At 36.5% G+C, this 27,752-nt stretch overlaps 3 protein-coding genes and 2 non-coding genes across 7 annotated transcripts; 3 read left to right on the top strand and 2 right to left on the bottom strand.

Annotated features, from left to right (window-relative positions):
• Nucleotides 1-2,037: 2,037 nt before the first annotated feature.
• On the top strand, nt 2,038-9,934 carry LOC105051671 (uncharacterized). Its single transcript, XR_012134217.1, has 2 exons — nt 2,038-3,007; nt 9,438-9,934. It is a non-coding gene; the product is annotated as an uncharacterized protein (transcript).
• Nucleotides 9,935-14,802: 4,868 nt separating this feature from the next.
• LOC105051886 (endoglucanase 3-like) lies at nt 14,803-19,483 on the top strand. The gene is made up of 6 exons (XM_019852785.3): nt 14,803-16,291; nt 17,112-17,615; nt 17,935-18,084; nt 18,263-18,374; nt 18,454-18,617; nt 18,999-19,483. The coding sequence occupies exons 1-6, from the start codon at nt 16,088-16,090 to the stop codon at nt 19,329-19,331; spliced, it is 1,467 nt and encodes a 488-aa protein (XP_019708344.3). The 5' UTR covers nt 14,803-16,087; the 3' UTR covers nt 19,332-19,483.
• Nucleotides 19,484-22,345: 2,862 nt separating this feature from the next.
• On the bottom strand, nt 22,346-23,174 carry LOC105051672 (uncharacterized protein At5g01610). Its single transcript, XM_010932205.4, has one exon. It carries the CDS (start codon nt 23,172-23,174, stop codon nt 22,668-22,670), a length of 507 nt encoding a protein of 168 aa, XP_010930507.1. The 3' UTR covers nt 22,346-22,667.
• A 271-nt stretch (nt 23,175-23,445) lies between these two features.
• On the top strand, nt 23,446-26,753 carry LOC105051673 (APO protein 3, mitochondrial). Of its 3 annotated transcripts, XM_073243646.1 has the most exons (4): nt 23,446-23,796; nt 23,887-23,937; nt 25,160-25,636; nt 25,762-26,753. In XM_073243646.1, the coding sequence occupies exons 3-4, from the start codon at nt 25,209-25,211 to the stop codon at nt 26,588-26,590; spliced, it is 1,257 nt and encodes a 418-aa protein (XP_073099747.1). In that variant the 5' UTR covers nt 23,446-23,796; nt 23,887-23,937; nt 25,160-25,208; the 3' UTR covers nt 26,591-26,753. The 3 variants fall into 3 exon arrangements, with proteins under 3 accessions (XP_073099747.1, XP_073099748.1, XP_010930508.2); XM_073243647.1 differs by lacking the exon at nt 23,887-23,937 and having other exon boundaries at nt 25,163-25,636; XM_010932206.4 differs by lacking the exon at nt 23,887-23,937.
• Nucleotides 26,754-27,622: 869 nt separating this feature from the next.
• TRNAK-UUU (transfer RNA lysine (anticodon UUU)) lies at nt 27,623-27,695 on the bottom strand. The gene has a single exon. It is a non-coding gene; the product is annotated as a tRNA-Lys (tRNA).
• Nucleotides 27,696-27,752: the final 57 nt, after the last annotated feature.

The following is a 27,752-nucleotide window of genomic DNA, read 5'->3' as shown; positions in this document are numbered from 1 at the left end:
AAATAATATGATAAAAAAATAAAAAAAATTTTAAATCTATCTATATCTATCTATATAATAATAGAAAAGCGATACACAATATTAGGAGTGGTATTCTGTATTGACACATAAAATTATAGGATAATTTTCTACAATACCACGTATCAAAATTTATTTTTTATTTTTTATATTTTTTAAATAAAAATATAAATATAAATAGTATGATAAAAAATAAAGAATGGTATGGTAAAAAAAATGAAGAATATTTTAAATCTATAACTATATAATAATAATAATATAATAAATAGATATCAAAAGTGATATTTCATATTGATACATCAGATTATAGAGTATTCTTATAGTGTACCATGTGTCCCTATCGTATTTTTTTTTAATTTAGATTTCAGTTTAAAACTTAAAATTTCAAAGTACTTGAAAAAAAAAGAAAACTTCAATCAGAAGCAGATTAGTTTCAAACTTTTTGAGGAAACAAAATTTAGAACCCATCTTAATTTTGGAGAATGCAGTATGATAAAAAAATAAAAAATAATATAATAAAAAAATAAAAAATCTATATAATAATAGTAAACATGGATATTAGAGGTGGTATTTGTGTTGATACGTAAGATTATGGGATAATCTCCCGTAATGTCACATATCAAATTTTATTATTTTTATTTTTTATATTTTAAAATTAAAAATATAAATATAAATAATTTGATAAAAAAATAAAAAATATTTTAAATCTATCTATCTATATAATAATAGTAAAGCGATACATGAATATTAAGGATGGTATTTTGTATTGATACGTAAGATTATAGAATAATCTCTCGTAATATCATGTGTTAAGTTTTTTTATATTTATATTTTTTAAATAAAAAATATAAATAGTATGATAAAAAAATAAAAATAGTATGATAAAAAATAAAAAATATTTTAATTTTATATCTATATCTATAAAATAATATAATATAATAAATAGTATTAGAGGTGATATTTTATATTGACACATCAAATTATAGAATATTCTCAAAGCATACTATATGTCCCTACAGTATTTTTTTTTAATTTAGATTTCAGTTTAAAACTTAAAATTTAAAATAGTTAAAAAAAATATCTTCAATCAAATCAGATTAGTTTCAAACTTTCTGAAAAAACAAAATCTATTTGGATCTTGAGAATGCGCAGGATATTAAGATCCTCCTTGAGGAGTACTTTAATTCTTTCGAAGTTGCGATGATGATGTGCGGTTGCCGGATCAGGGCCAATTATGTCATCTCTCCAACGAAAAGGGTGCAATGCATGTTGAGGAAAAAGTCGAGGGTCTGAAAGTGTTCATGAGCTGGCAGACGAGCTTGTAGGTGAGAGTGAGGATGAGGGTAAAGATACCGTAAATATCCTCAGTGAAGCGGTGGAGGATGGGGAAAGTGAAGATGGATGATCTTCCTGCTGCCGTCTGGGTGATGTCAAAGATGCCGTCATCGACAAAGATGCAGAGGATACAGCGACACTGGACGAAGATGGGCAACTATCAACTACATTTAAACAATCAAAAAAGAATGCAATCGTGTATCCGATAAAGATTGAATGATCTGAAATAAAGCATTATATGCTAAGATTATAAGATTATGCTCCATAATTCACCATACCTACTACATTCTAAATATTATAAATTATTAATTTTTAAATAATTTCATCGTTTTAATATATTTTGATCTAAACTATTAATTTAAATATTTATAGTTTACTTAATTAAATTTTAAACTAAATTATTATATTTATAATTTATTTTATATTAAAATTTATTATTATAATAATTAATTTTTTATATTTATAAAATTAATATGTCCGGACACCGCCGGCCACCATGCTTGCTAGATTCTAACATGATATCGCTCAATCCACTGCCAGTGGCAATGAATAAGTAGGATAGGTTTGTTGTTAACAGTATTATTCTAAAATTTCAAAAATATACCGTATATTCCCGTACCGGATTATAAAAAATGCCAAAATAAAAAGCATAAGCAAAGGACTTTCCTTCCCCTCCACCCTTACACCTGTCGTTCTCGGCTTCTGCCGCTCTCCCCTTTTATTCTCCTTTTATTCCTTTTCTTTGCTTCGCCCTAGTCGCTTCACTCAAAGAACTTACCCTCATCCTTCCCCTTGGAACGCAGGTAACCCAAAGAACAAATCACCGAATAATTTCTTTATCTCAAGCTTCGAGGTCTCAGGCCGCCATGGAAGAGGCCGCGGACCTCGAAGGCTGGGAATTGCTGAGTCCCCACTCCGCCGACGAGCCCAAGGCCTTCGAGGGCCTCGATGGCGAGAGCGACTCCTATGGCGGTGCTATCAAGTCGGATTACTTCGCCCTTGATTCCGATAAGCGCCGTACCGAGAGGGCGTCCTCGGAGGAAGAGAGCGAAGAGGGCGGCGTCGATTCCGATAACCCTAGCTGGGTCGATCCCGATTCGGATCCCAGGGATCTGGAGCGGTCGAGGGTGAGGGTCGAATTTAGTGGAAGTGGGTTCCCGATCAAGAATTCCGGTGGTTTTTGGTCTGATGGGTCGTCGGATTGCCGGAGTTCGCCGGCTGATAGCGAAAGGGGGGAGTTTGGTAACAGAGGGGATTCGGTTATGGAAGTCGGTGTGGAAGGAATCAAGACCGGGTGTCTGGACTCAAGTGATGATGACAGCGAAAAAACTTTGGATTTTGGAAGGAGCTGGGAGAGTGAGGAAATTGATACCGGGTTGGAGGAGCATGGGGTGGAAGAATCTGGTGAACTGGTGAAGATGGGAGATGGCTCTGGTTCGTCGGGGAGTGTATCAAGTAGTGAAGGAGAGAAGAGGGGGTAGGTTGGTGGAAGATGCCGCTGGAGTTCATTAAATTTTACGTTTTTAAGATGAGGCCGGTTTGGTCGATCTCCATAGCTGCCGCAATTATGGGGCTTGTTATGCTGGGGAGGAAATTGTACAAGATGAAGCACAAGAGCCAGAGAATTAAGCTTAAGATCGCCTTTGATGACAAGGTGAGGTTTTCGTTCGTCCTGGTTTTGATCATATAGTGTCTTGATTAACACATTGTTTTCGGAGCAAAGAAGGAGAAAAATGTGGATGCTTTTTATTAGAAATTGAATAGTAAAGTGGTTATGGTTTCTGAATTGGTTAAACCAAATCAAAAAGCCATGACTTGCAAAACAAGCATGATAATTCTAACCCCATACCCGGAATTAAAAAAAAAAAAAAAAAAGAGAAAGAAAACAAGCATGATATAATTAAGTCATAGCAAAGGTATACAATGAGGAAAAACACGTCCATATAATTTTTGAATAAACTTCATACCTTTGCTAACTTATTGAACTTTTTGCTTGTTGTGGATAATGCTTGCTTGGAATTTATAGCAATTTGATTTCTTGAATTTGATAATTTAAATTGACAGTTAAATAAAAAATTTGTCGTTGTATTTTTAGTGGTAATTGATTGAGATTCCTCGCGCGCCCCCCCCCCCCCCCCCCCAACACACACCCTTTTCCCGTCTCTTTGCAACATGACGTACACCTGAATGCTGAATTTACTAAATATGGTAGTCATGCATTGCACGTGAATGAGGGTGGTGGGTTGATATCAGCTGCTTTTTACTTGCTTAATAAAATTGAGTGGGTGGTGGTCCATCAAGGCACAAGTTGATGCGCTCGTCATCCATGCTCTTTATGCAAAATTCATCCTGTCGACAATGATACAAGAAAAGCTTGCTTGTTTTACTTGTGGTGTTATCCAGAAGCATGACTAAAGCTGTTGTATGAGTTTTGTTGTTTCTAGATGCATGGCTAATCATAAATTGCACATTAATGCATATTGTATTGTCATTATGAACTTGATGGTCTTGAGTTAGATTTTCACAAAATTTGTCTTATATCAAAATGGAATTCTTTTTTAATTAGAAATTTCTATGTTGCAAGGAGAGATTGGCAATTAGATTTTCAAAATGCATAGGAAGGTGATAAGTCAAGTAAGGGAAGCACCTAAAGGGAAGTTTTATATGTCTAACAATAACTATGAGAGAGAACTATGCCTCACTATCTCTAACATTAGGGTGGAGGAAAAAGGAGGGAGGTTTTTTTTTTTTTTTTCTGGCCTCCAGAGTAAAAAGGAGGAGTTTTTTTTTTTTTTGGGTACCCCCCCCTTTCTTTTTTCTGTCTCCTTTGCAACATAACATACACCTAAATGCTGACTTTACTAAATATGGTATTCATGCATTGCACATGAATGAGGGTGGTGGGTTGATATCAGCTGCTTTTTACTTGCTTAATAAAATTGAGTGGGTGGTGGTCCATCAAGGCACAAGTTGATGCTCTTGTCACCCATGCTCTTTATGCAAAAGGTGATTTGTCCTGTCGACAATAATACAAGAAAAGCTTGTTTGTTTTACTTGTGATGTTATCTAGAAGCATGACTAAAGCTGTTGTGTGAGTTTTGTTGTTTCTAGATGCATGGCTATTGGCTAATCATAAATTGCACATTAATGCATATTGTATTGTCATTATGAACTAGATAGTCTTGAGTTAGATTTTTCACAAAATTTGTCTTATATCAAAATGGAATTCTTTTTTTATTAAAATTTCTATGTTGCAAGGAGAGATTGGCAATTAGATTCTCAAAATGCATATGAAAGTGATGAAGTCAATTAAGGGAAGCACCTAAAGGGAAGTTTTATATGTCTAACAATAACTATGAGAGAGCATTATGCCCCACTATGTCTAAGATTAGGGTGGGGTAAAAAGGAGAAGATTTTTTCTTTTTGACCTCTAGATGAAAAGAACTGGTTGGGAGAGGAGAGGCTGGGGCTGGGGGGGAGCTAATGATGCTTAATAGCTGCAGCAAAATGATGTATGAAGAGGGTAATTTATACATAAGGGCATAAATAGAGCTGGCTTGGTTGAGCCTTTGTCTGATCAAGCTCAGCTTGAAATTAACTGCAAGCCTGAAGTTTGTCAGCAAGCTGATTTTATTTATTATTTGATTAGCATAACCATCCTAATTTATCATCAAGCCAAACATGAGTCTATTTTGATTGCTTCATTACCTTAAATCAAGCCAAAATCAAGTTGAATTAAAGTTTAACCTTTGATTCCCCTCAAAGGCTTCATCATGAATCATTAATTGTGAGGAAAAACCCATTAAATATACTATCGGATGAAATATAACTTTTTGAAACATAATATTTTAACTGAGCTATTAATCAAACTTTTGCATATCATCACTTTGTGAAACATATTTTATGTTCCTAATTTCGTCTTATCGAGCTATGCCTAGTCAACTCTGGTTTTTTCAGGCTCAGCTCAAAATTAAATTCGTGCCTGAGAAACAAGTTCAGTCTCAGCTCGATTAACTTCAAACAGTTTGATCAAGAACGCAAGCTGCTCAAATTAATTGATAACCCTGGTTATATTTAGAGCATATAATAAGCATGGAATTTATCTGCATGTGTGTGAAAAGCTGGTAGAGTCCTGAAGTATTAAAGATTTCATATGAATGCAGTAGCAGAGAATCTAATTATAGAAATCCATGGAAATTTCATGTTCTTTAAAATAATGCAAAATTTATAAATATAGCTAAGCATGCCACATCTTGTCACATATACAAAATCTTCTGCTAAGAGAAGGGTAGAGATATATGGACAAACTAACAATGGTATAAGATAATTAGGTAGGGATATGCACAGTGTTATGTGCATTGAGATAATCTGTAAATTGGAGAGAAAATTACTGGCATATTTAAGTGGAGCAGCTCATAGGATAAACTTAGAACTGTGCATATGAAAGAAAGTTTAAAAGTAAAGTCAATAAATAAGAATGTAGCCAACTTATTAAGATAGCTAATTATTTGCAGTCAAGATTACAGGTGCTTCTATTGAGGATTCTCGTTTTGGTTGCGTGGACTAGAAACAGAGGAAAACCATGCCAACTTGCCTAATACTATTCACTGAATCGCTTGAGTGAAAGAAAAAGAGAAAGGGACGGATGTGGTTTCCTTGAATTGAGAAGTGCATGTGGTCCTTTAGGCTCTTGGCATTGGGGTGATCATTGCAAATGACATCAATGCTGGAGATCTTAGATCAGTCTTGCAGACTCCGGATTCTAAGCTGAAAACTGAAACTATGGTTGATGCCCATCCTTAATATAAATTTGGCATTAACTAATCAGACATTTGCTTAGCACTAGTAATGCCAGTCCAAAATGCAGAGGAAATAAGGAAGGAGCTGATGTCACAGAATTACGGGTGGTACTCAAATAGAAGCCACAAGGAAAAAGAAGACATGAAAGCTTGGGGAATATAGAACAAGACATTTAATAATGTTTATACTCATGGTAACTGAAGAGAGGATCAAGGGACTAACAAATAGGCTGATGGAAGCAATCAAAGGGACTGGAGGAAGTATGTCATTGTGTAGGCTAGACAGGCATAAGTAATAGGGATCCACACTCCAATAAATGGAAGAAGGCCTACATCTTATAGTACTATTTCCCCATGCCTCCCGGGTGAAGTATCCTTCTATAGATTTTCTTTTGTGTAGTTGTATGATTGCAAGGGCGTGTACCACTTGATTCAATTTTTTAACACAGCACGAACCCTCCTGAGAGTAAATATGGTAAAAAAATTTCTAAAAAGCCTCTTAATGCTGTCACAGTCATATACATTAATTGTGGTAAATTTTTAGTTCTGGTCATATGGTGCAAAATACCTGTCCATTCAACTCTGGAGAATTCTGTTAATTGACTGATCCAATGGATGCTCTCATGCTAGTCACTATTTCGGTATGCCAGCTTCTTGACTGGTTTTCATTGGTGCTCCATCTTCTGTCCTATTCATTCCTTAGCATGCTTAGATATGTTTAGCACTTGTACGTGGGTGGTTTTCAGCAAAACATTTAAATGTTATAAATGTATCAGGAGAAATTAGGTTCTGTAACCTCAGATTAACATCGCCACAATGATATTTAATGAATCATTCCTTTGAATGCAAAATGTGAATTGGAGCATGAAATATTAGACACGTATCTTATTTGTCATCTGTATTATCTTCTTGACATCAATGGAGCTCCATGAAGTATTAAATCATCAATCATATAGCGAAGTAATAAAGAGTATACAAGTGTCTCCTGGAAATAGAGAAAATTAAAGAGAATCATGCATCACTTTTATCAATAGTTTTGTCTTTCAAACTTACTGGATCATCTGGATGTCTCTTTTATCCCAATCTGTGTAATAGCCCAGCGGTTGCATCCGTCTTCCAATTGGCAGAGGTTTCAGTTCATACTTTGAGAGGTTCATCCAACAGTTCTGGATATTCTTGTCATCTCTTTAAAATTATTGGTGGTGCACCCACCTTTATGCTTGGAGGGCAGAAAAACTTTGATTTAATTGATCATGAATAAGAAACTGTCAGTCACGACTCTATACTTTCCACTGGTGCGCCCATGTTTTGTAGTTCAGGAACTTCCTCAGAGCAGGCATACTTGCAAAAGTGAGAGTACTCCAGAGTCCAGAGCCTGGAGTGATTGGAGCAATTTAGATAAACATTTGTAAGCACTAAGGATCGAGAAATTAGGCAGAAACTGAACAACTAAGTTATGCAAAGAAACAAAACAGAAATCAGGATCATTTATAGGGAGGTTATTCATACTTGTTTACCTCCAAGAGTAGCTTGTTGGCAACCATGTCCACAGCAAGCAGTCCATCTCCAAACGAGTTGACACAAGCAATCCCACCACAAGATGCTGTCCTCACCTTGAAGGAGATGGTCCTTAGAGCCTCCCCCATGCTCACTAGCAGGCTGAGTAGAATCTTATCTGGGGTTGCCTTTGTCAAGAACAACTCCTGTTGCTCCATCAACATATTCCCAATAACATGATCAATCTTTCACAATCAAAGTCCTTTAGCAGCTAATTTTAGTGCATGACCCTCTAAATCAAAGCAGGAGGGAGGGAACACCAGCCAGCTATCTTTGATATTCTCGGCAAAGACTTTGACATCACTAACAGAGATTCACCAAAGAGTGAACTTGATTTAAGACCCTGCATGAAGGTAAGTAAACCTGAAACTACTGCAGTTTTTATAAATCATTGTTTTAAAAGTAAAAAAAAAAAAATGTTAACCTTTAAATTGTCTGAATTTTTATACTTAATAGATCCTTACTTGATTCTTTGTGATCATGAGAAGGAAAGGGCAAAGGATAGTGCAGCCAAGTGGGGGCTATACAACACATTATGTGGAATTGTTCTTCAAGCATGTATAGCTTGCTACTCCAGTCTTCATTTTGACCAGCAAAAGGAGAAAATTATGCACAAATCACTGCATAGAGTGTTGGTGGCAGTTGGCTGTATTATTCAAGGAATCGTTACTTTTGTTGAAGCAGCAGGGCCCAGCACACAGAGGGGAGTGGAGGGCCAAACCATGGCAATCAGCGAACCAGATAAGTAGTTCACGCTGCTTTGCCACATGTCATGTGTGCAGTTAGTGCTAGGGGATGAGGCTAATGCTGATGATCATTCGTTGGATTATGTGGTTCTAATCATGAAGATTGAGCACCCTAACGGGTAGTTTGCAGCTTTTTTTATTCTTTGGTCCAACAAGAAACACTTAAACACATGAACTATTAAAGATTAAAATGATATAAATGAATCAGGAGAAATTAAGTTCTGTCACTTCATATCAACATCTCATTGGATCATTGCTTTGAATATAAAATGGGGATTGCGATGCGAACTGTTAGACACATCTTATTTATCAGCTGTATTATCTTGTTGCATCTTCTTGTTGTGATGTGCAAAATTACTTGGTGAGGAAAAGAAAATTTCTTGAGTTTGGATGGACTGATTTTTTTTTTTTTTTTGCCTTGTTGTGGCTTGATCGTTGGTGTTAAGTTCCAGTGTGATTTTCTGGATCCTGCCTTACACCTGGATATTAGTTTGCTTAGCTTTTGTTTAAAATATGAAGCCCAGCTTTACGTTTTATTTAGTAGCATGTTTGGGTCTCAGTACTACTTCTCAATGTTCAATTCAACCCATCCAACTCTCGGTATACATATTTCTAACTGCTGCATTTGTTATAAGCATTGGTTTCCGTTTCATTCTAATCTTCCTCTTGGCAATCTGCTGCTCCTCCATGAATTGCATTCCTGGATGCTACCAATTAACTTATTTGTCAACTGTTTGTTAACTCCATGTTGATCTACCGCAATGCTTTTCTGAAAATTTATGGTGACTGAGGAATGATTTTGACCAATCATGTAAGTACTGCAATCTAACCTGAAAATGATACTTTACTGCATTTGTCATTCAAATTCATAGTAACGGATCTCTGAATGTATGGTTCACCACATGAAAGAATGATCCATCTTCAGCTGGTGAAGCATTTTGTTTCCGGAATATCTTTTTTCTGATGCTATTAACTTACGCAGAAGGCATCCCAGTTAAAGGTCCATGCTGCGCGTCCCAATGAAGCATTCTCGGTGGGGAGACGTGTGCCTGTCATCAGAACATTCCCGGCAGGTGGTGTGAGTGCGTGGTCTATGGTGCCTTTGAGATGAGCTCCTCTGCTGACACCATCCTGGTGGAATTTAAAGGTGGCTGATGAACAGTGCTTCTCTTCCTCCTTCCCTCTAGATATGCTTCATCTCCATGACAGGAATCTGGACAACCATCCTTCATATATAGAATATAAAAGCGACATGCAAAAACTTCGTTGAGAACTTTTTATGTTTTGTAGATATCCTGGTTACCCATCGAAATTACTTCCTATGCGGTTCTTGGCCCCCTCCTGTTGAACCTATGAATGTGTTGTTTTAAGCACAATGATTGATGCTTGATGGGTGTATCAAAGTTCTCTGGCCAGTTTGATATTAACTGTAAGCGTGGTGTCTTTGATTCAGAAATTTACTAAGAAGTTTGTTGCCAATTTTTAAAAGGCTACAGTGAAGAGCGAACACGGTGAGCAGTATGATGTATTAATTGGGTGAATATTTGGGTTGGAGCCAATGCTGCGGATGAGAAGATGGGGAATTCTTCCCCATAATGTTATGGATTCTTATTGATAGGAGAAGCAATTGCACCGGAGAAACATGTAACTTTTTTTTTTTTTTGGTTTTTTGGTTCTAGTTATTTGGTCTCAGGCATGGCATGAGTTTAAATTGGCAGGTGTCCTCTCCGTGCCTGGATGGAAGACGAGGAAATGCAGCATTGGAATTTAAAGTGCCTTTGACAAGAAGCAGAAGGGTTCTACGCATCTGTTACAGATACTATGAAAGGATAAATGGACGAGTGAAATCAGAAGCTTCTCCAGGAAGGGAGAACGGTCAATATTTTTTCTTTCCTTTTTATTTTTATAGCTTCCAATTGGAATAGCATGTTAACAGAGAAAAGGTGAATTTTCCATGATCATTATCCATGAGGATATAACATAATCATAAGATTCGATTAAAGAACATAATCTTTTATCAGCAAAAATTTGCAATAAGATTCTGGTACAACAATGAAATGAATGATCTATTTCTCTAATTTTATTTAGCCACCACTAATTTGTGGAATAATTGCTTACTCATCTCTATTTTTTAAAACTCTTGATTCTGGAGCATACTCCTCATTCAATGCCAAAGCCATGGAGTCATATATCTCCTCTAATTTCGGATACTTGGGTCGAAAGCTTACTCATGCAGTCCCATGCAGTGCTTCCAGCCGGCGATTGAAGAGATGTATCTGTCAAACCAGTTAGTTCCCGAGTTATCACAAAGAAGAGGACCTTAATGTCAATGAGCTGGCCTACTTGGTCATTTGTTTTCAGGGTTTTGATCATTTCACCAGTATTATTCACAGCACAAGAATCTGGTCACCAAATTTTAAGTAAGCAATGTTAAATTTGGTAACTTGCTCTGTTCCATGACTTAGTACACTACTGAATCCATGTATAATGACCTAAAAAATTATATAGAAAAGAATCACAAAGAACCATAGAGATCCTAGAATGAAGAGAGGTCCAGAGTTCAACAAAACCCTAAGAGAATTAAAAGATATATAACTGAAAGGAGTTCAGATCGATAAAGAAGCTTAAGACCATAATAAGAACCACCAAATTGCTCGGAGAAAGATTGTCAACGAAATACACGGGAAAAGGGAGAATTGAAGATACTGGAAAAAAAAAAAAGGCATATAGGAAATTTTAAATGAGCATATGATCAAGAAATTGGCTAAAGGGAATGATGGAATTGATTAAAAATCCCAACTTTAAATGAACAACCTTTATTTGGTTGAAACCCTAGGATCGGATGGGAACTTGAAATCAAGAAAAATATTAACTTTTTTCAGAATCAGAGTGACAACTGATCACATAGAGAATTGCAACAATAGTAACGATGGGTGGAAATGGCCCAAAATTTGAGATTAAAGAGAAGACAACCGATTCGATCAATTTCAAATCACCAAATTTTGATTCTTTGGGATGATCAGTAGAAGTCAAATCACTTCAAAGGTATGAAAGAAAATTTAAAAATAAAAAAACACCATTTCATTTACCAAAAAAAAAAATACTATTTCAAGGATTTTCTCCCTTTTTTTTTGGTAAGGGATTTACTCCTTTAACTAGTATACTAGGATATGTAAACTGTATCATGAATGGATTTTTTTTCCCTCTCCACTTGTAGTCATGTAATATGTCATAAGAGACAGAAGGTTTAATAGCCAATTTTAAGCCCTGTTTGGTGCTTATAAATAAAGTAGTTGTTGTATAAATGGTGTGCTTTGCTTTGTTGTACTTAAATTAAAACAGAGAAACATGTTTAGTAATAGCTGTACTGTAAAGTTAAGTAAATAAAATTAGTTGACTATTTGGTAATAGTTGCTATGATACGTTGCTCTATCTTTTGAAGAGAAATTATATGAATTTATTCAAAGCAACTTCTGCTTGAGAAAAAAATATTTCCTAAGGTGATTTATAGAGTGGAAGGTAATATACCTAAAACCAAAGCACCCTGATTATTCTTAAAGCAAAGCACCTAAAAATTTTTTGATTATCAAACACCTCAATCTCAGCTTTTGTCTGCTTTATTTTAAAGCAAAGCAGCTAAAGTAGAAAAAAAGTAGAACCAAACAAGGCCCGAATAAATAGGAGATTTTAATAACTTTATTCTTGATTGTTTTGATTGCTTGGCTTAGAATTTGAGGAGTTATGCCTTTTTAGTATCCAAGTCTTGGTTCACTATAGTAAAATCCATCCTTCTTGCATTAAGTTCAATCTTAGAGAATTGTATCCTTTTTTTTTTCCCCTCCTTAAGGAGCAACCTCTTTAGTATTTGAGTCACTGCATCAAATTAAATCCACCTCATATTGAATTCATTTTCAGATTTGTGTTTGACTGAAATGATTGTTAAGAACTTCACTTATCTTCCTCTTTTTTGGCTGTTAGTTTGTTCTAAAGAGATATTATACTTGGTTTTGCTTCTGATTGGTTTTTAAATTGGTATGTTATCGATGTGTCTCTTTTGTTTTGCTAGATTTTTATTTGAATTAGTAATTTTTGGACTTGACAATTTTGTATTCATTTCTACCATAATTTTCCAGTCCATTCAATATTTTCTCATTTCTTCTACCTTATAGGTAATTTATGAATTTGGAGATTAAAAATTCTTCATTTTTTCTTTTTATTCGATTCTTTGCAAATATGTAATGTGTAAATAAAAATTTGGCTCTTGAAGCCTTCAGTATAATTTGTTATATTGCTCTTTCTATAGTAGTAAAAAAAGATTAAAAAAAGGATCATTTTGCAGTGCGGATTCTATACTCGTTTTAATTAATGATAAAGGAGGATAGTTTTTTTTCTTTTGATGAAGGAAGCTAATTAGGTACTAAGCTTTTAATTTTGCAAGCTAGAAATAATTGTTGAAATTGATGTCTATTTATTTTAAATAGCTTAGCAACTTCTGGTGGGTATCAATAACTTCAATTAATAAAATTGCTGAGATTTGTTATCTAAAACTCCCTCCTAATTGTCTAAAAATGTGGAGAAGAAAAAAAAAGAAAACTGTACAACAAAACAAGCTCCAAATTAATTTGGTGGGTTTCAAAACCAAAATGATAGACTAAGATTTTCAACATATTTGATTAGAACTTGCAATTGCATTACTCGGTCTTTATATGAAGTATTCTCCATTAGTTGATGGTGCCAAGATATATAACCAAGCAAAAAGCTCAGAAGGCGTGGTAAGCTATTGATGCGTGGAGGATCTCATTTAACATGCTTCTTGTATGTAAGTGAATTTTTTTTTTTTTTTTGATAAGAGTAAGTGAATGTTAATAAGAAAAAATGTATACTACATGACCAGGTTCTTTCTTTGCCTTTCTCTTTGGATTGTGTTCATAAAACACTACAACTTACTACTTCACAAAGCTAGATCAATTCTGCTATGACACATGGCATGATGAATGCGATCACAAGCTTTTTATTTTGGAATAAGTGTCCGATCATCATAAATTCTGCCTACTCAACACATTATAAGTTTCGTTACAAATACATAATCAACGAGAGCAAGTATCATGTTTATGCTTATCTTGTGGAACATTACCTCCTTTGAGCTTGTAAAAAAAAATATTTATGACTCGCACACTTCTTCTTTTTTTTTTGTTGAAACCGGCTACGTTAAGAAACTTTAGTGTAGATCCAACCATAAGTACTCAACAAAAACAAAGCATGGAGTAGATATGGAATCACATCTATACAAGTCCAAACAATCATATTGATGTGTTGAGCTACATAGGATGTCATCCACTCAGCCGCACTATTTTTTGAGCATAGAGATGGCTCACATGCTACCACTTTTTAAAAAAACCCTCTATATGAGCGTTCAAGAAAACTTCCCTGAATCCTTGCTTTTGAAATTTGCAATTTGATGTATATTAAATGACTTCCTTGTAGTAGAAAATCCAATAAAAATCTCTTTAGGATGCTTGGGAAACAGTTTCAAGCTGCAAATCCTCCTATTCTCGAAAAGATCAAAAAAAAAAAAAAGGTTGCGTGCCCTCCTTGGAAGCACAAGCACAGTATCTTTTTGAGCCAAGTACGCAAGAACAATATGATATCAAACTTTTTACAAAAATGTCAAGTTGCACATTCCATACTTTGTGGGTCAACACAAAAGTTGAGTTACATATAAGTAATCAGCTTGTGCAAGTTTTCTTTGTAGCATACGTAACCACTTGCATCACCAAAATGGAACCTTAGTTTTGACTATAAAAAATAGGGATAAGATAACAAGTGGATTACCATGACATTTTATATACTATGTGCTTTTACAGTAAGAAGTAAGCAAATGAATTCTTCACCGAATTCCGATGAACGTTAATTTTCATAACTCCAGATTCCTAGGTCAATGTAAGAATTTTATCATTGGTTCATGAACTGGTAAGGGTTAGGGATTGTCAATGTTTCCTTCTGTTATCTTATTCCAACTTGGAAGGAAAAATTTGCACCTAGAAAAGAGGCAGTATAATGCTCACTTCATAGATTTTTGTTGATACCAAGAGTTATTTAATGATGTATGCTTAATGTCATAACTTAGACATGGTTTTATTATAACCATAGGAAGCAATTCGTCGTCTAACTTAGAAAGATATCAATCTTTGAACTTCAACCCTTGGGCATGCAAGCAAAATGAGCTCCTCAATGTATCTTACGTGTTTCTTTTTATATACCAAAAGAAGGAGAAAAACATACATGGTTTTATATATTTCAGGGTTCTTTAATGATCTTATTTACTAAATCCTTTGGTAATTATTTATTTATTTTACATTTGAAAAAAATAAATATAATGTTTCATTTTTTTCTTTTTATAGGAAATAATAGTTTCAAGTTTATTTTTCAAAATTCACTTAAGACACCCCACAACACCCTCACTTAGACTCTTCGTTCTCCTCCTTTGGTTTCTACTGTCCTGGGAAGAGTGTGCTTTTGGCTGTTGTTAATGCTGGTCTTTATTACAATCAAAAAATACTGGTCTTTATTTCCCTCAACAGCTATACTGCTCCTTGTTAACTTGTGAATAGGCATTTTTACTTGGATATTTAGCTTAACTTGTTTGTCTCTTTGATCAATGAATTGAAGACAAAATTGCGTAGGCATGTCAAATTAAGGAGCTTTAGCATGTCATGTAAACAAATAAGTTAAAACTTTGGACTGCTTTCTTCATAATATTTATGTTTGATGGTTATCATTTCACTATGCTCTGGCTTTAAGATAGTCCTACAAATTTTAGCATGACAACATGAATTCCAAAGGGCCCTATAAAGCAGTCACCATCCAAAGCTCAAGCACCTACAAGTACTTGAACTAGAGCTCAAAATATAACAAATGAGGTTGATGAGTCATAGCTTGGTTCATAGGTAATCTTTCTATTGGCCTAATCTAGATCATGAAAACTTTGTTCTTTTTCTCAATGGGAATGCAAGTAGGCTCAAGTGTTTATGATGTACTGCAGTATCTTTCACAGTGTTGTGCATCAGGATTCATGAAATTTGGAGTGCATTGACGCTATGCCCATTTGATGCACATGTCGTAATATATTTCGCATGTCTCGATGCATGATGTGCAACCGACACTTTTGAAGTGTCAAATTTTTCAGTCATTGGCATATTGCTCCATCTTTCATTTTTTTTTTTCATGGTGTTAACCAGTTTGACTGAAGGTTTTCAGTAATATAATTTGCCCCTCATGACATTCCATAGTGAGACTTACGAGGAAGAAATTAATGCAAAGTCTACTATGAACAAAGAAAACCCGAGACAAAATCCCACCCATCAAGGATTGGATCGAATTCTTTATCCCAGTGCGCATTCGAGGGGAAGCAGCATGCCTTCTTTGACACCTCATTATATTAACCAATTGAGTGGTCTTGCATAGCATAAATCAGACACCTAGCTTCATGGATGGACTCACAAACCTCCCCCACAAAGTAAGATCTTAAGAAATATAAACAAAACTTTGGTTTTAAACTTCTAAACCATAAATTTCACTATATAAGTCATAGTTGAGTCATTTGATGATTATCCATTCCTCTTGCTAAGGCCAATGGCATCAAACAAACTTCTCTTTTCTTTCCTTCTATGCTCCTTGTTCTTGTCTAGGATTCATGTCTCTGGACTCCCTAATTATGGTGATGCCTTGGCCAAATCAATCTTGTTCTTCCAAGGCCAAAGATCAGGGAGGCTCCCCAAGGACCAGAAGATCACATGGCGATCAAACTCTGGGCTTTCTGATGGTTCAGCCGCAAAAGTAATGTACAAACACACAGTCCAAAACCTTGATAACATCTGTTTCTATTGTGACCACCAACCCAGGACCACTTTCTGGTAGAGAGGGGTATATGCCAATCACTGAGCTAGTTTAGTTGGCACTAGAACAAGATATCTAGACTATCGCAGTCCCAACCTTTGATAGTCCACTTCACTTGACCTAATGGTATAGCAGGTCCAACTCCTATATGAGCACAAGAAAGTATCAGTTCTAGTGACATATTTGTTATCCATGTGGTTCTGGAAAGCATCCTATATATCTATCCAATTGATAATGGATACTTGATACCATGCAAGACTGGATTGAGTGCTAATGGCAAATCCTAGTCCCGCTGAAATTTCTATAAATTTAGAAATGCTTGAGGAGAATGTGTTACACAAAGACACAACACATGATACCATCACTTGGGAACTGGTCATATGCAACTAGTTTAGCAATGAAACACGGTAAATTAGAACCAGTTTGACCTATATCAGTCAGTCATCGCCGCATGTCCCCTATAATTCAATAGAGAGATTAGCAGCTCTCACTCTCTTAATTCAAGGGATATGTAGATATCTTTGGTTGAAGCATATACAGGAACAGCTACCTCATTTACATCATGTACAACGCCATCTTTTTATGTCTTCAAGACTACAACCTTTGTCAATTTGCATGTTTCCATAGCACAGTAGCTTAGCTGCCAAGTGAAGAATAATAGTGTTTCATGTCTGCTAACTGGCAACCTTGCATTGGCATCATGACATGAGATAACACCATTGTACATCTAACCGGTCCCTCCTCCTGTGCCTCCATGTAGGTGGATCTAACCGGAGGCTACTACGATGCGGGCGACAATGTTAAGTTCGGCTTCCCCATGGCCTTCACCACCACCATGCTATCATGGAGTGTCATTGAGAATGCTAAGCGCATGCAAACTGAAGTCAACAATGCAAGGACCGCCATCCGTTGGGCCACAGACTACCTCCTCAAGGCTGCCACCCAGACTCCAGGCAAGCTCTACGTTGGCGTCGGCGACCCAAATGCTGACCACCGGTGCTGGGAGCGGCCCGAGGACATGGACACTCCGAGGACCGTCTACTCTGTTTCAGCAACCAACCCAGGCTCCGATGTGGCGGCGGAGACTGCAGCAGCATTGGCTGCTGCATCAATTGTGTTCCGGTCGGCTGATCAGAATTACTCAATGTTACTGCTGTCAGTGGCAAAGAAGGTTATGGATTTTGCGGTGAAGTATCTGGGGAAGTACAGTGATTCACTTGGAGGTGCTGTGTGCCCTTTCTACTGTTCATATTCTGGCTATAAGGTATCATGCATGCACCAAATTAAATCTCTCTAGCTATAAAACCATAATATAACAACACTCTCTAGAACACATCATCTTCTTACATAAACTAAAAAAAATAAAAGTTACGGATTGTTCATGAAGTATTCACGTGGTATTTCTTAACTACCACTCCATGAACACATCATCTTCCCACTACTGTCACCACCCTGATATCTCTTCTGGAGGCCTTATTCATCCATTCCAATTAGGTAACGGTCTGTTACTCAAAAAGAAAAATAAATGGTGGACTTATCTTCTAAATTTTCTATGGCACATTAGCTGGCTGATTTTGTGACAGGACGAGCTACTATGGGGAGCTTCATGGTTGTTTAGAGCAACAAATGACATTTCTTACCTCAACTACCTGAGATCTTTAGGAGCCAACGACAACATCGACATTTTTAGCTGGGATAACAAATTGGCTGGTGCCCGTGTCCTTCTGTCCAGGGTACAATTAATTACAAAAAGAAATGATCTGATAAGTAGAACATAATTTAAATATATATTACTGTATTTCTTTTGTTTTGTCACTTTGTTAATTAAGTTATAATCTTTCTTCTTCTTCTTGGGAAGAAAGTAAGAAATACTCATCATGGAGTTTTTTTTTTCTGCTGTTACCTGTATAGAAAACTTTGGTTGATGGAGACAAGTCTTTTGAACCCTTCAGACTGCAGGCTGAGGATTTTATGTGCAGAATTTTACCCAACTCCCCTTCCTCAACAACACGGTACACACCAGGTCAGGAAACTTATATCTTTACATAAGAACTGAAGTTTTGCACAATTATTATAACTTAAAGTTGGTGGCTTTGACGCAGGAGGTCTTATATTCAAGCAGAGCTCTGCTAACCTCCAATATGTTACTTCCATTTCTTTCTTACTGAATACCTATGCCAAGTACATGATCTCGTCCAACCACACCTTTAAGTGTGGAAACATTTTAGTCGGGCCAAATACTCTGAGAGCACTGGCCAAAAGACAGGTAATTGATAGCTTTCTGCACTTTATAATTGGCTCAAAATGTGGTGCTGAAGGAGGGTAGATATAAATATAAATTGAAGTTTTCATACTAGTGATAGATGAAGGAGGTGAATGAAGGGCCATTCAGTCATTGTTAATTTGTCATTAGGCCTAGTAGATCTTATGAGCAGCCCATGTTTTGTGATTTTCCACCATCAGGAACTTAACCTTAAACATGCCCAAAATGCCCATCAGGAAGTTCTTATCATTTGATGTGTAACACTGTAATAGTACTCTAATCTCACATAATATTGCTTTGTTAGTGAAGTGTAGATCATAGGATTATAAGGTTTTTTGCTATAACAAAATTTCTAATCTATATGCCCCCAAATTACTATTTCAGGTGGACTACATTCTGGGGGATAACCCTCTAAAGATGTCCTACATGGTGGGCTTTGGTACACGGTTTCCACAGAGGATGCACCACAGAGGCTCTTCTTTGCCCTCCTTGGCTACCCACCCAAGTGCCATTGGTTGCCAAGCTGGTTTTCAGTACTTCAGCTCCAGCAACCCTAACCCTAACATCTTAACAGGTGCAGTTGTTGGTGGTCCTGATCAAAATGATGCCTTTCCCGATGATCGAACGGACTCCAGCCGCTCGGAGCCGGCTACATACATAAACGCTCCTCTTGTTGGTTCTCTCGCTTTCTTGGTTGGAAGCCATGGCAGTCAATGATAGTTAGGAAAAATGTGTAGCACTCTATGCAAGGATGAGTGCACCATGTTAATATTACCAAAGTTTATGGGCTTGCTTATAAATTTAAATGTAAACTTTGAATGAACTGTAACTTCTCGTATTCCTTGTAATTATAAATAAATGGATCTGAAATTTATGTTATGTCACCCTTAAAATTTTTGTACTTTGTTAAGCATCTATGTTGTGCCATTTTTGGTGAAACTATAAAACCCCTCCAATAATGAGTTGCCCCTGTTCACTCATTGCTGCACATATATGGTTATCCCAGAATTAGCAGCATCAGTTAGGATCACATTTTCTCCTGGTGAGCTGCTGTTTAGGTTTTTCTGGCTTAGAGACCAACAGGCCTTCGCATGCAAATAACTAACTTACAACCTCATCAGATTTTCCCTCTCGCTTTAAGTCAGCAAAGAGAATATTAGAACACATGGTTGCAATCTGATGAGAAAATGGGACTGGAGAAGACTCTGATTCCTGGAATTTTGGTCACTGTTGATGGATGCTCTTTCGAATTCCCTTGTTTTCTTCGAGGACCAGTGTTCAGTAAGGCTTCTACCCAGACAGAACTTCTGTTTGGATTTTCTTCATATTTTCTTCATTTTTCATAGTCACCTTGTACAATTCATTTTTCAAGATTTTCTCATCATAGAAACTGAAAGGATATATGTGGGCATAGATGGAACATTTTGCACTTCTTAGCATGCTAGAGTTTGGAGGTGTAATTAAATGTTCAGGCACGAAGTTTGGGAGTGCAAATTGATAAGTTTGAACTTCTGATAAGTTTGATGCCGTCAGATTGGATATTCATTGAATGGGAAATATTTGTTAAACAGACATAGGCCTATAAGTGGGTAAAAATGAACTGAAACCAGTAGGTAAAAAAAATGTTGAGCCTAAGAGTAGGGGAACCCAAAAGAGCCAAGTTAGTCCTAAGGAAAGGTTTGTAAGCTCATGCCTACCAGTACAGAATCCAAATCAAACTTAGCCCATTATGCTGATGCATAGACAGTACAGGCGCTCACCTACAAAGATAAAATTTCTAGTTGAATTTAAGACAGAATTTATAGCTAGATAAACAGAGATTAAGGAACAGAGTGGAATGGTGTCTTAAGATAATGGCTCAAACTAACAAATCCAAATGATTAAGGATAGCAATGAGTGTCAGAACTGTTATGAGCTCCAAATCTTTATTATCCAACAACCACCTGCATGAAATTAAATGAAATTTTTATCCTCTTTCTGCCTTCTCTTCTGTTAAAAAATTCTTAATACATGAAATTATCCTCCTGTATCTGAACGTAGAGGTGAGCAAAATCCGAATCTGAACCAATCAAACCAATGAAACTAAACTAGACTGCAGGTTTTGTTTGGTTTAAAATTTTATTCGGTTTGGTTTGATAGGTTTTTGATATATAAAAAACAGATTTGGATTGATTCAGATTTATCAGTAAATAAAATCATTCTCAAACTGAAACGGACCGGCTTTAATAAAATGATGTCATTTTGATTAGGGTGTTATTTATGTTGGAGTATTAATATATTAAAAAAATAATTTTGGATTTATGGTGTTGTTTATTATTTTGATTTTGTGTTGACTAACTTTAAATCCTAAGTGGCTTATTTACTGGATTATTTATTTTTTTATAATATGTAGGAGATCTTTATGTTAATTCTTAATGATGGTATTTATTTAAAAATTTTATTTTGTTGAGTGACAATATCTTATATCAATTTAAATCATTTTACTTGATAAATTTTCTTGATGGTACTCTTATGTGAAAAAGAAACAAGTCTTCATGAATCATAAAATAATAATAATAATAATAATAATAATAATAATAATAATAATAATAATAATAATAATAATAATAACCAGTAAACCAAACCAAAGCAGACCGTTTAAATCATGTTGGTTTGGTTTGGTTTCAATCTTTTATTGGTCCGGTTTGGTTTTTAGAAATGCCAAACCGTTTAGGACTGGTTCGGCTTAGATTTAAGTATAAAATCTGTCCAAATCGGATCATGCTCACCCCTATCTAGAGGTGATATTCGATTAACATCAGATGATATCTCCTGTATGAAGCATATAGATAAATCACACTGTATCGACCTCTTAAGCTAAGCAGATGCAATTAAGTCCGAAAGAAGGGGGGAGGTGGGTGTAGGGGGGAATTTGGAAAGATGATTAAGCTAGATCTTGGAGAAATTCTAGGCTCACCATATAAAGCACTAATATCAAAGCACATTTTCAAAAGCAGTTTAAAACATAGGATAGGAATTTCTGATGGAAGAAACTGCCAAAGGAAGAGTTCAGGGTCCTCTGCACAATGATATGTCAAGACATTGACTTTGTTCATATGAAGAACACAAGCAATAGATACTTTCAAGTCATACATACATACCCAACATCCAAAATTATGCATATCAACTATTAAGAATTCCAATTCCCAATTCAAGAATTCATGCCAACAATCAACCCTACCGAGAGCAATTCCACAGAAGAACAAGAAATAGATGATCTTATTCGCCTGACATCTAAATCCAAATATCAAATTCAAAGTATCACCCATAAAATAGGACACAGAAACAGGCTTAAAGATAGAAAGCTTACACCACCAAAGAATCTTGAAAGCAAAGATAAAGGGGAGAGGAAAAAACAAAAACGTTGTGCTGCAATCAAATAGGCAGCGGTAACTCCCCACACTTGGACGGGGAACCACACCATGTGAGGGGAAATATCCTACTCCATCTCTACTTGTATCACACATCAACAACTCTGTGTAAGAAGAACCAACCAAAAGAAATTATCAAAATCAATAAAAAAAATTCAATTAGATAGAAAAGAATCTATGAATTTAAAATTCATAATTTATAACAATTTAAGATTTTATCTAAAAAAATTAGCTCGAAAATATTATTTATATTTCTTAATTCTATATAAATATTTAAAAAAAATTTAATAAATAATGGATCCTCACATAATCTGACCATCGTAATCAAGAAAATAAGGCTTCAATATTTTCAATTTATATTTGTTCAACATCTAATTCTATATAATAACGCCAAATAACATGGGGAAAAGAAAAAGAGCTAGTTAAGCAAAAATCTAATCTTGATTCAAGGATTTTTGAATCTAAGGATAAACTAAATGCATTTAAATCACAAGCATACACGGATCTAGCCTGCACAAACACGTTTAGTACATAATTCTTATCAATTCATCATCTAAATTCCAATTCAAGCAAAGAAAAGACTTGGGCCGTCAACCAAAGAGAGAGATCGCTCATCACCCACAATAGCAGTGCAGTGTCGTTTTTAAGCATCCGAAACCAAGGGGGTGGCGCAGTTGAAGCCGCAGCGGCACCGCGGGCAATCCTCGAAGTTGGACGAGGGGAAGGAGGCCGAGAGGGGGCCGACATAGAAGTGGAGCTCATCGCCACTCCTCACGACCTTATTGATGCCGAACCACAAGAACAACACCCTCACACTGACCCCATTCAAGTCGTCAAGCGTGCCCGATTTCACCGTGCCGGTGATCTTCCTCTTGTATCTCAATAGATAGCTACTGGTGACCTTAAATTCGCAGTCCCCGCTGAGATAGACGTCAAAGGTGCCATCTTCGCTCAGTAGGTAGCTCTGCACTCCCTGTGGGAGGATTCCTTTGGGGAAGTTGAATCTCTCGAGGAGTTCGTAGGCGGTGGGGTCGTCCGAGAGGTTGGTTTCGGCGAAGGCTAGGGAGAGGAAGAGGAGCAAGAGAAGCCCTTGTAGGGTTCTGGCCGTGGGAACAACTAGGAGGTGGGAGTCTGAGGAGGAGAACGTCATGGTGGCTGGGAGTGGGATGGGATTGTGGGAATGGAACAGAGTATGTATCAAAAAGATTGGATCTTTTTTGATGTGGAGGCAGTGGGGATTTGATGGGCTTTTGAGGCTTGCTAAATTTGTAGTTGTTTCCAAAAGATCATGGCTTTCAAAAGAGAAGTTCAGAAAGAGAGAGAGGTGATCTGGGGTTAGACTTTGTGAGGATTGGTACGAAAAGAATAAGACGTGGTAGAGAGAGAAAGAGAGAGGAGATATTCCAGGGAGAGATGCCTTGCCTTAAATTTGATGCTAAAAAGAGATTTTTACACCATTATATGTTTGGCCATTAGAGATTTTGAACTTTGGATTTGCTGGTGGGTCACGGCAAGAGCTATCAATCATTCTCTATTATAAAATTACGGATTGGGCGTTGTCCAAGTATTCTTTATAGTGGCTCCAAGGACATGCCGGCGGCATCAGAAATAATAAAATCCTATGCTTCCCAAGTTCTACCAAACAGTGGCTGTAACTTCTATTGGTTGACTTCCCTTATAGGCGGTGTTTCTGCTCAAAAACCAGATTCCAAACCGCCCCGTAATCAACGTTGTCGATTGCGTCTTTGTTCGAATCTCAACTCTCTCTTAAGGTGGGCTGCAAGTTTCCCTACTTTGCTCTGTAGAGTGTTTTTTCTCTAGCAACAATTCATACGTTCCAAGTGTTTGTCTATATGCCACAGCGTCCTTCGGACTGTATGGAAATATACGTCTTTGAGGAAACTTAACAAAAGGTTCACGTCTTTTCTATAAATGGCTTCGTGTTGTTCCATTGGATTGTATGATATTCTTTATTTATAACTGCATGGTGCTGCATTATCTCTTGGATATGTATCAGCCATATAGAGCATACGCATCCATTATTATTTCTTATAATTCATGTTTGCATTGATATGTTTGTCAAAATGACTCAGTGATGCCAACATATCGATCTCTTGTTCTAGAGGATTTCAAATATGTATTCCTTGTAGCAGAATTCTCTGTGTTGCACTGTTCTACTAGTTGACACGTCGAATGCTGCTACTATGGCTTTCAGATTATGGAAAATAACAACTGGTTATGTTTGTTTTTAAAAAATTTGAGCATATTATTGAATGAATTTAGACATGTAATGCTCTGGTCTGAGTTAAGCATGGTCTTGTTGTCATCTCAGTTTGAATCAGCTCAGAGAAAAAGTTAAAATGGCAGGAGGGCTATAAGTACAGAGATAGAAGCAAATGGGAACCAAGAGAAGTTATATCTTTACATTTTAATTTGTTCTATTTGTAGTTAAAATTTTGCATGATAAACATGTTTCATTGTCTCAACTTGTGTCTTTATAGAATTATTTGCAAGATTGCAATGGTCATGTAAAAACCTAGAAGCTAGAACTTCAAATTGGTTTTTGTGTTTGCTGACTTACATAGAACATCTCAAATTCATCTATATTGCTGAAGTTTTGGCTAATCATCAAAAGAAATGGATCAGGACTTTCTCCTGCCATATATCTGCTTCTTTATTTATAAACCTCTATTTTTGTGATATGAACTCAACCAGTAGAAACCAAAAAGATAGTTTTTCAAGTTTTGAAAGAACTAGATGAACCAAAAGTATCATATGGTTTCTTTTCCTTAGGTATTGACTCATATATCTAGAATGTCTGATCAATTGCTAGATAAATACTTAACCTATTGGCAATATATATGGCTTATCAGAGAAAACAAAAAGAAATCCACCAATTGAAAATCGAAAATTGTCACAATAAGAACCACTTTTACATGGAAGATTTTCTCCTAAATTGGTAATTGTTCTGTTTATATTTCTTATGTTAATTGGCATTTATAGGTTATTCAATTTGAATTTTTTAAGTTGATGATTTAATTGTTTATTTTATATTTCAAATTCTACTTTGTTTAAGCACCAGCAAATGACTGCTCTAAATTCACAATAAAGTAATGTTTTGCCATCCTTTTTCAGAAGAATTTATAAGAACTCAAAGGAAGAACACTAACAACTTGGAAGAGGGATGCTTCTGCAAAGGCTTCTGATGCAACATTATTCTTGGATAAAGAAAAGGCAGATTCCACAGACTCAAATCAATCTCTCAGCTCTATTTGGCACCCAAAGAGTTTGTGATAACAAAGAAACAGAGGATACAGAGGAGAATGAGGAAGGAAAGAATTTCCCATACGCTGATATTCCGAAGCCTGCAAAGAAGTGGGAGAGGAAACCATATCCAACCCCCATGAAAGTGCTGATACAAAGGGCCAAGGAAGAGAAGCAAGCTAGGCAGGAAAACCCATGCCACCTTCTGGAACATGCCCCGGAGAATGGCCTTCTTGTTCCTGACCTCACTGAGGTAGCCCATCAAGTGTACAATGCCAGGGAATCATTGCTTCGTGGTCTCTCCAAACTTGTCAATGGTGATGCTGCTATCCCTGTCAAAAGATGCAGGTAACAGTCTGGATCCACACCATCCAGCTGATGAAATTGTCAATATTTTTTGGCATCTTGAGTACTGCACTGGTAGTGATAAACAAAAAATAATTTGAGGGTGACTAAGATCCTATTTTTACCAGGTTTTGTTCTGAAGTGCACATCGGCCACCTTGGCCATGAGATTAGGAGTTGTGAAGGCCCCAAGTGTGGTTCAAGGAACTCAATCCATGTATGGAGGAGAGGAGGAATTAGAGATGTTGTAGGTTTCCCATATTGCTACCATCTCCATGATAGAGTTGGAAAGCCAAGAGTTGGGCACAAAGAACGTTTTGGAATCCAAAGGCTTCCAGCAATGGTAGAGCTGTGCATCCAAGCAGGTCTAGACCTTGAAGGTTACCGAACAAAAAGAAGAACCAAGCCTGTTTACTCGATTGATGGAAGGATTGTAGACTTCGAGCCAGAAGAAGAGGCCATGGCAGTAGAGGAAGCTCATGAGTCAGTGAATCAGTGTCTAAATACCAGCTCCATGGACAACACATTTGAAGAGCAAGCAACGATGAGTGAATTGAGTGCCAGGACATTGCAGTCTTGGTTGGAGATAAGATCAGGGGCTATGAAGCTTATGAAGAAATACAGTGTGGTAACCTGTGGTTATTGCCCTGAAGTCCAGGTGGGGCCTAAGGGACACAAAGTGAGGATGTGCAAAGCTTCAAAACACCAGCACCGTGATGGCTTGCATGCATGGCAGGAAGCCACCATTGATGATTTGATTAGGCCAAACTATGTATGGCACCTGAGGGACCTGCATGCCCCCCTACTAGTTAATGAGCTAAAGAGGTACTATGGAAAGGCTCCAGCCATTGTGGAGCTTTGTGTGCAGGCTGGAGCACCAGTACCTAAACAATATAGAAGTATGATGAGGTTGGATGTTGTACCTCCTGAACTTGATGAACATGATCTGGTTGCCTGATTTCTTTTATCTCTAAAGGTCCGAGCCCTCATTGTTTTATTTGTAAAGCAGCTGGAGAATATGCTGTTAAGAAGATTGTAAAGATTAGTGTAAGGGTATCAAAGACTGGTGGCTGCTTCAGATCCAAGAAATATATAATTACCCGCTTCCCTTGTTTGCTTCATTTAAGTTTTGGTTTTTCTCATTCATGATTTCTATGCTGACTTCCCCTGTTTGCTCTATCTTGCATAATTTTTTGGAGAGATACAGTTCTGCTTCACTGCTGTTTTGTTCTCCTCTCTGTGCCCTTCAGCGTTTCTTTTCCTCTTTTCTAAATGCCTGTCTAAATCCATTGCGAGAGAATTCAACATGTTTAATGCTTTCATAAGCTTGTTCTTACAGAAAATGGATGAAGTGTTTCAGTTAAACCTAGGAGGTGAGCTTAATCAATAAATGATACATGACAGTCATCCAAATGCATGGGATAGCTGGCTGGCCTGTGTCCTCACGTCATATTGAATTTAGAAATGACAGAACTTTTAGTTCTTGATTTTCAAATCAGATGGTCTCAAAGTGCAACTGAATGTATGGTGACCACGGTAAACATATTAGGAGCTAAGTCATATCCAACATTAGTATAAAGTCAAATCTCCATTGGTGTCAAATTTTGAGGTGATTTCATGAGGAGATTTATTATGGAGCTTGGGCATAATAGCTTGCTTCTTCTTCTCCTCCTTGAGAAAGATGTATCACTAAGGCTTGACAGCATTTTGTGGAGACAAACATCATGCTATGATGTAATAGCCCTATAATTTGCATTGATATGAAAACGAGAAAAAAATTGCATCCATGAATTATGAATTGGTTGATGTATCATCTTTAAATCCATTTGCCCACAGGTCCAAAATAGAAAATGTGGTATTGCACTTGAAACGGAAGTAAACGTTTTAAATCATTCATTTTGATTTTTATTAGAAGATTAAAATCGTTTTATATTTTGATTTTTATTAGAAGAATAAAATAAATGAGAAATTACATATACCCTTATTAACGCGCCGTCTGTGGGAATCGAACCCACGACCACATGGTTAAAAGCCATGCGCTCTACCGGCTGAGCTAAGACGGCTGATGTTGCTTTATATACAATACAATTTAAATATACGAGATACATTATACCATCCTC

This window comes from Elaeis guineensis, chromosome 9, assembly GCF_000442705.2.
Source record: "Elaeis guineensis isolate ETL-2024a chromosome 9, EG11, whole genome shotgun sequence".
Lineage (NCBI taxonomy): Eukaryota > Viridiplantae > Streptophyta > Magnoliopsida > Arecales > Arecaceae > Elaeis > Elaeis guineensis.
The sequence above is the reverse complement of the archived record's forward strand: the minus strand, read 5'-3'. Positions and strand labels throughout refer to the sequence as shown.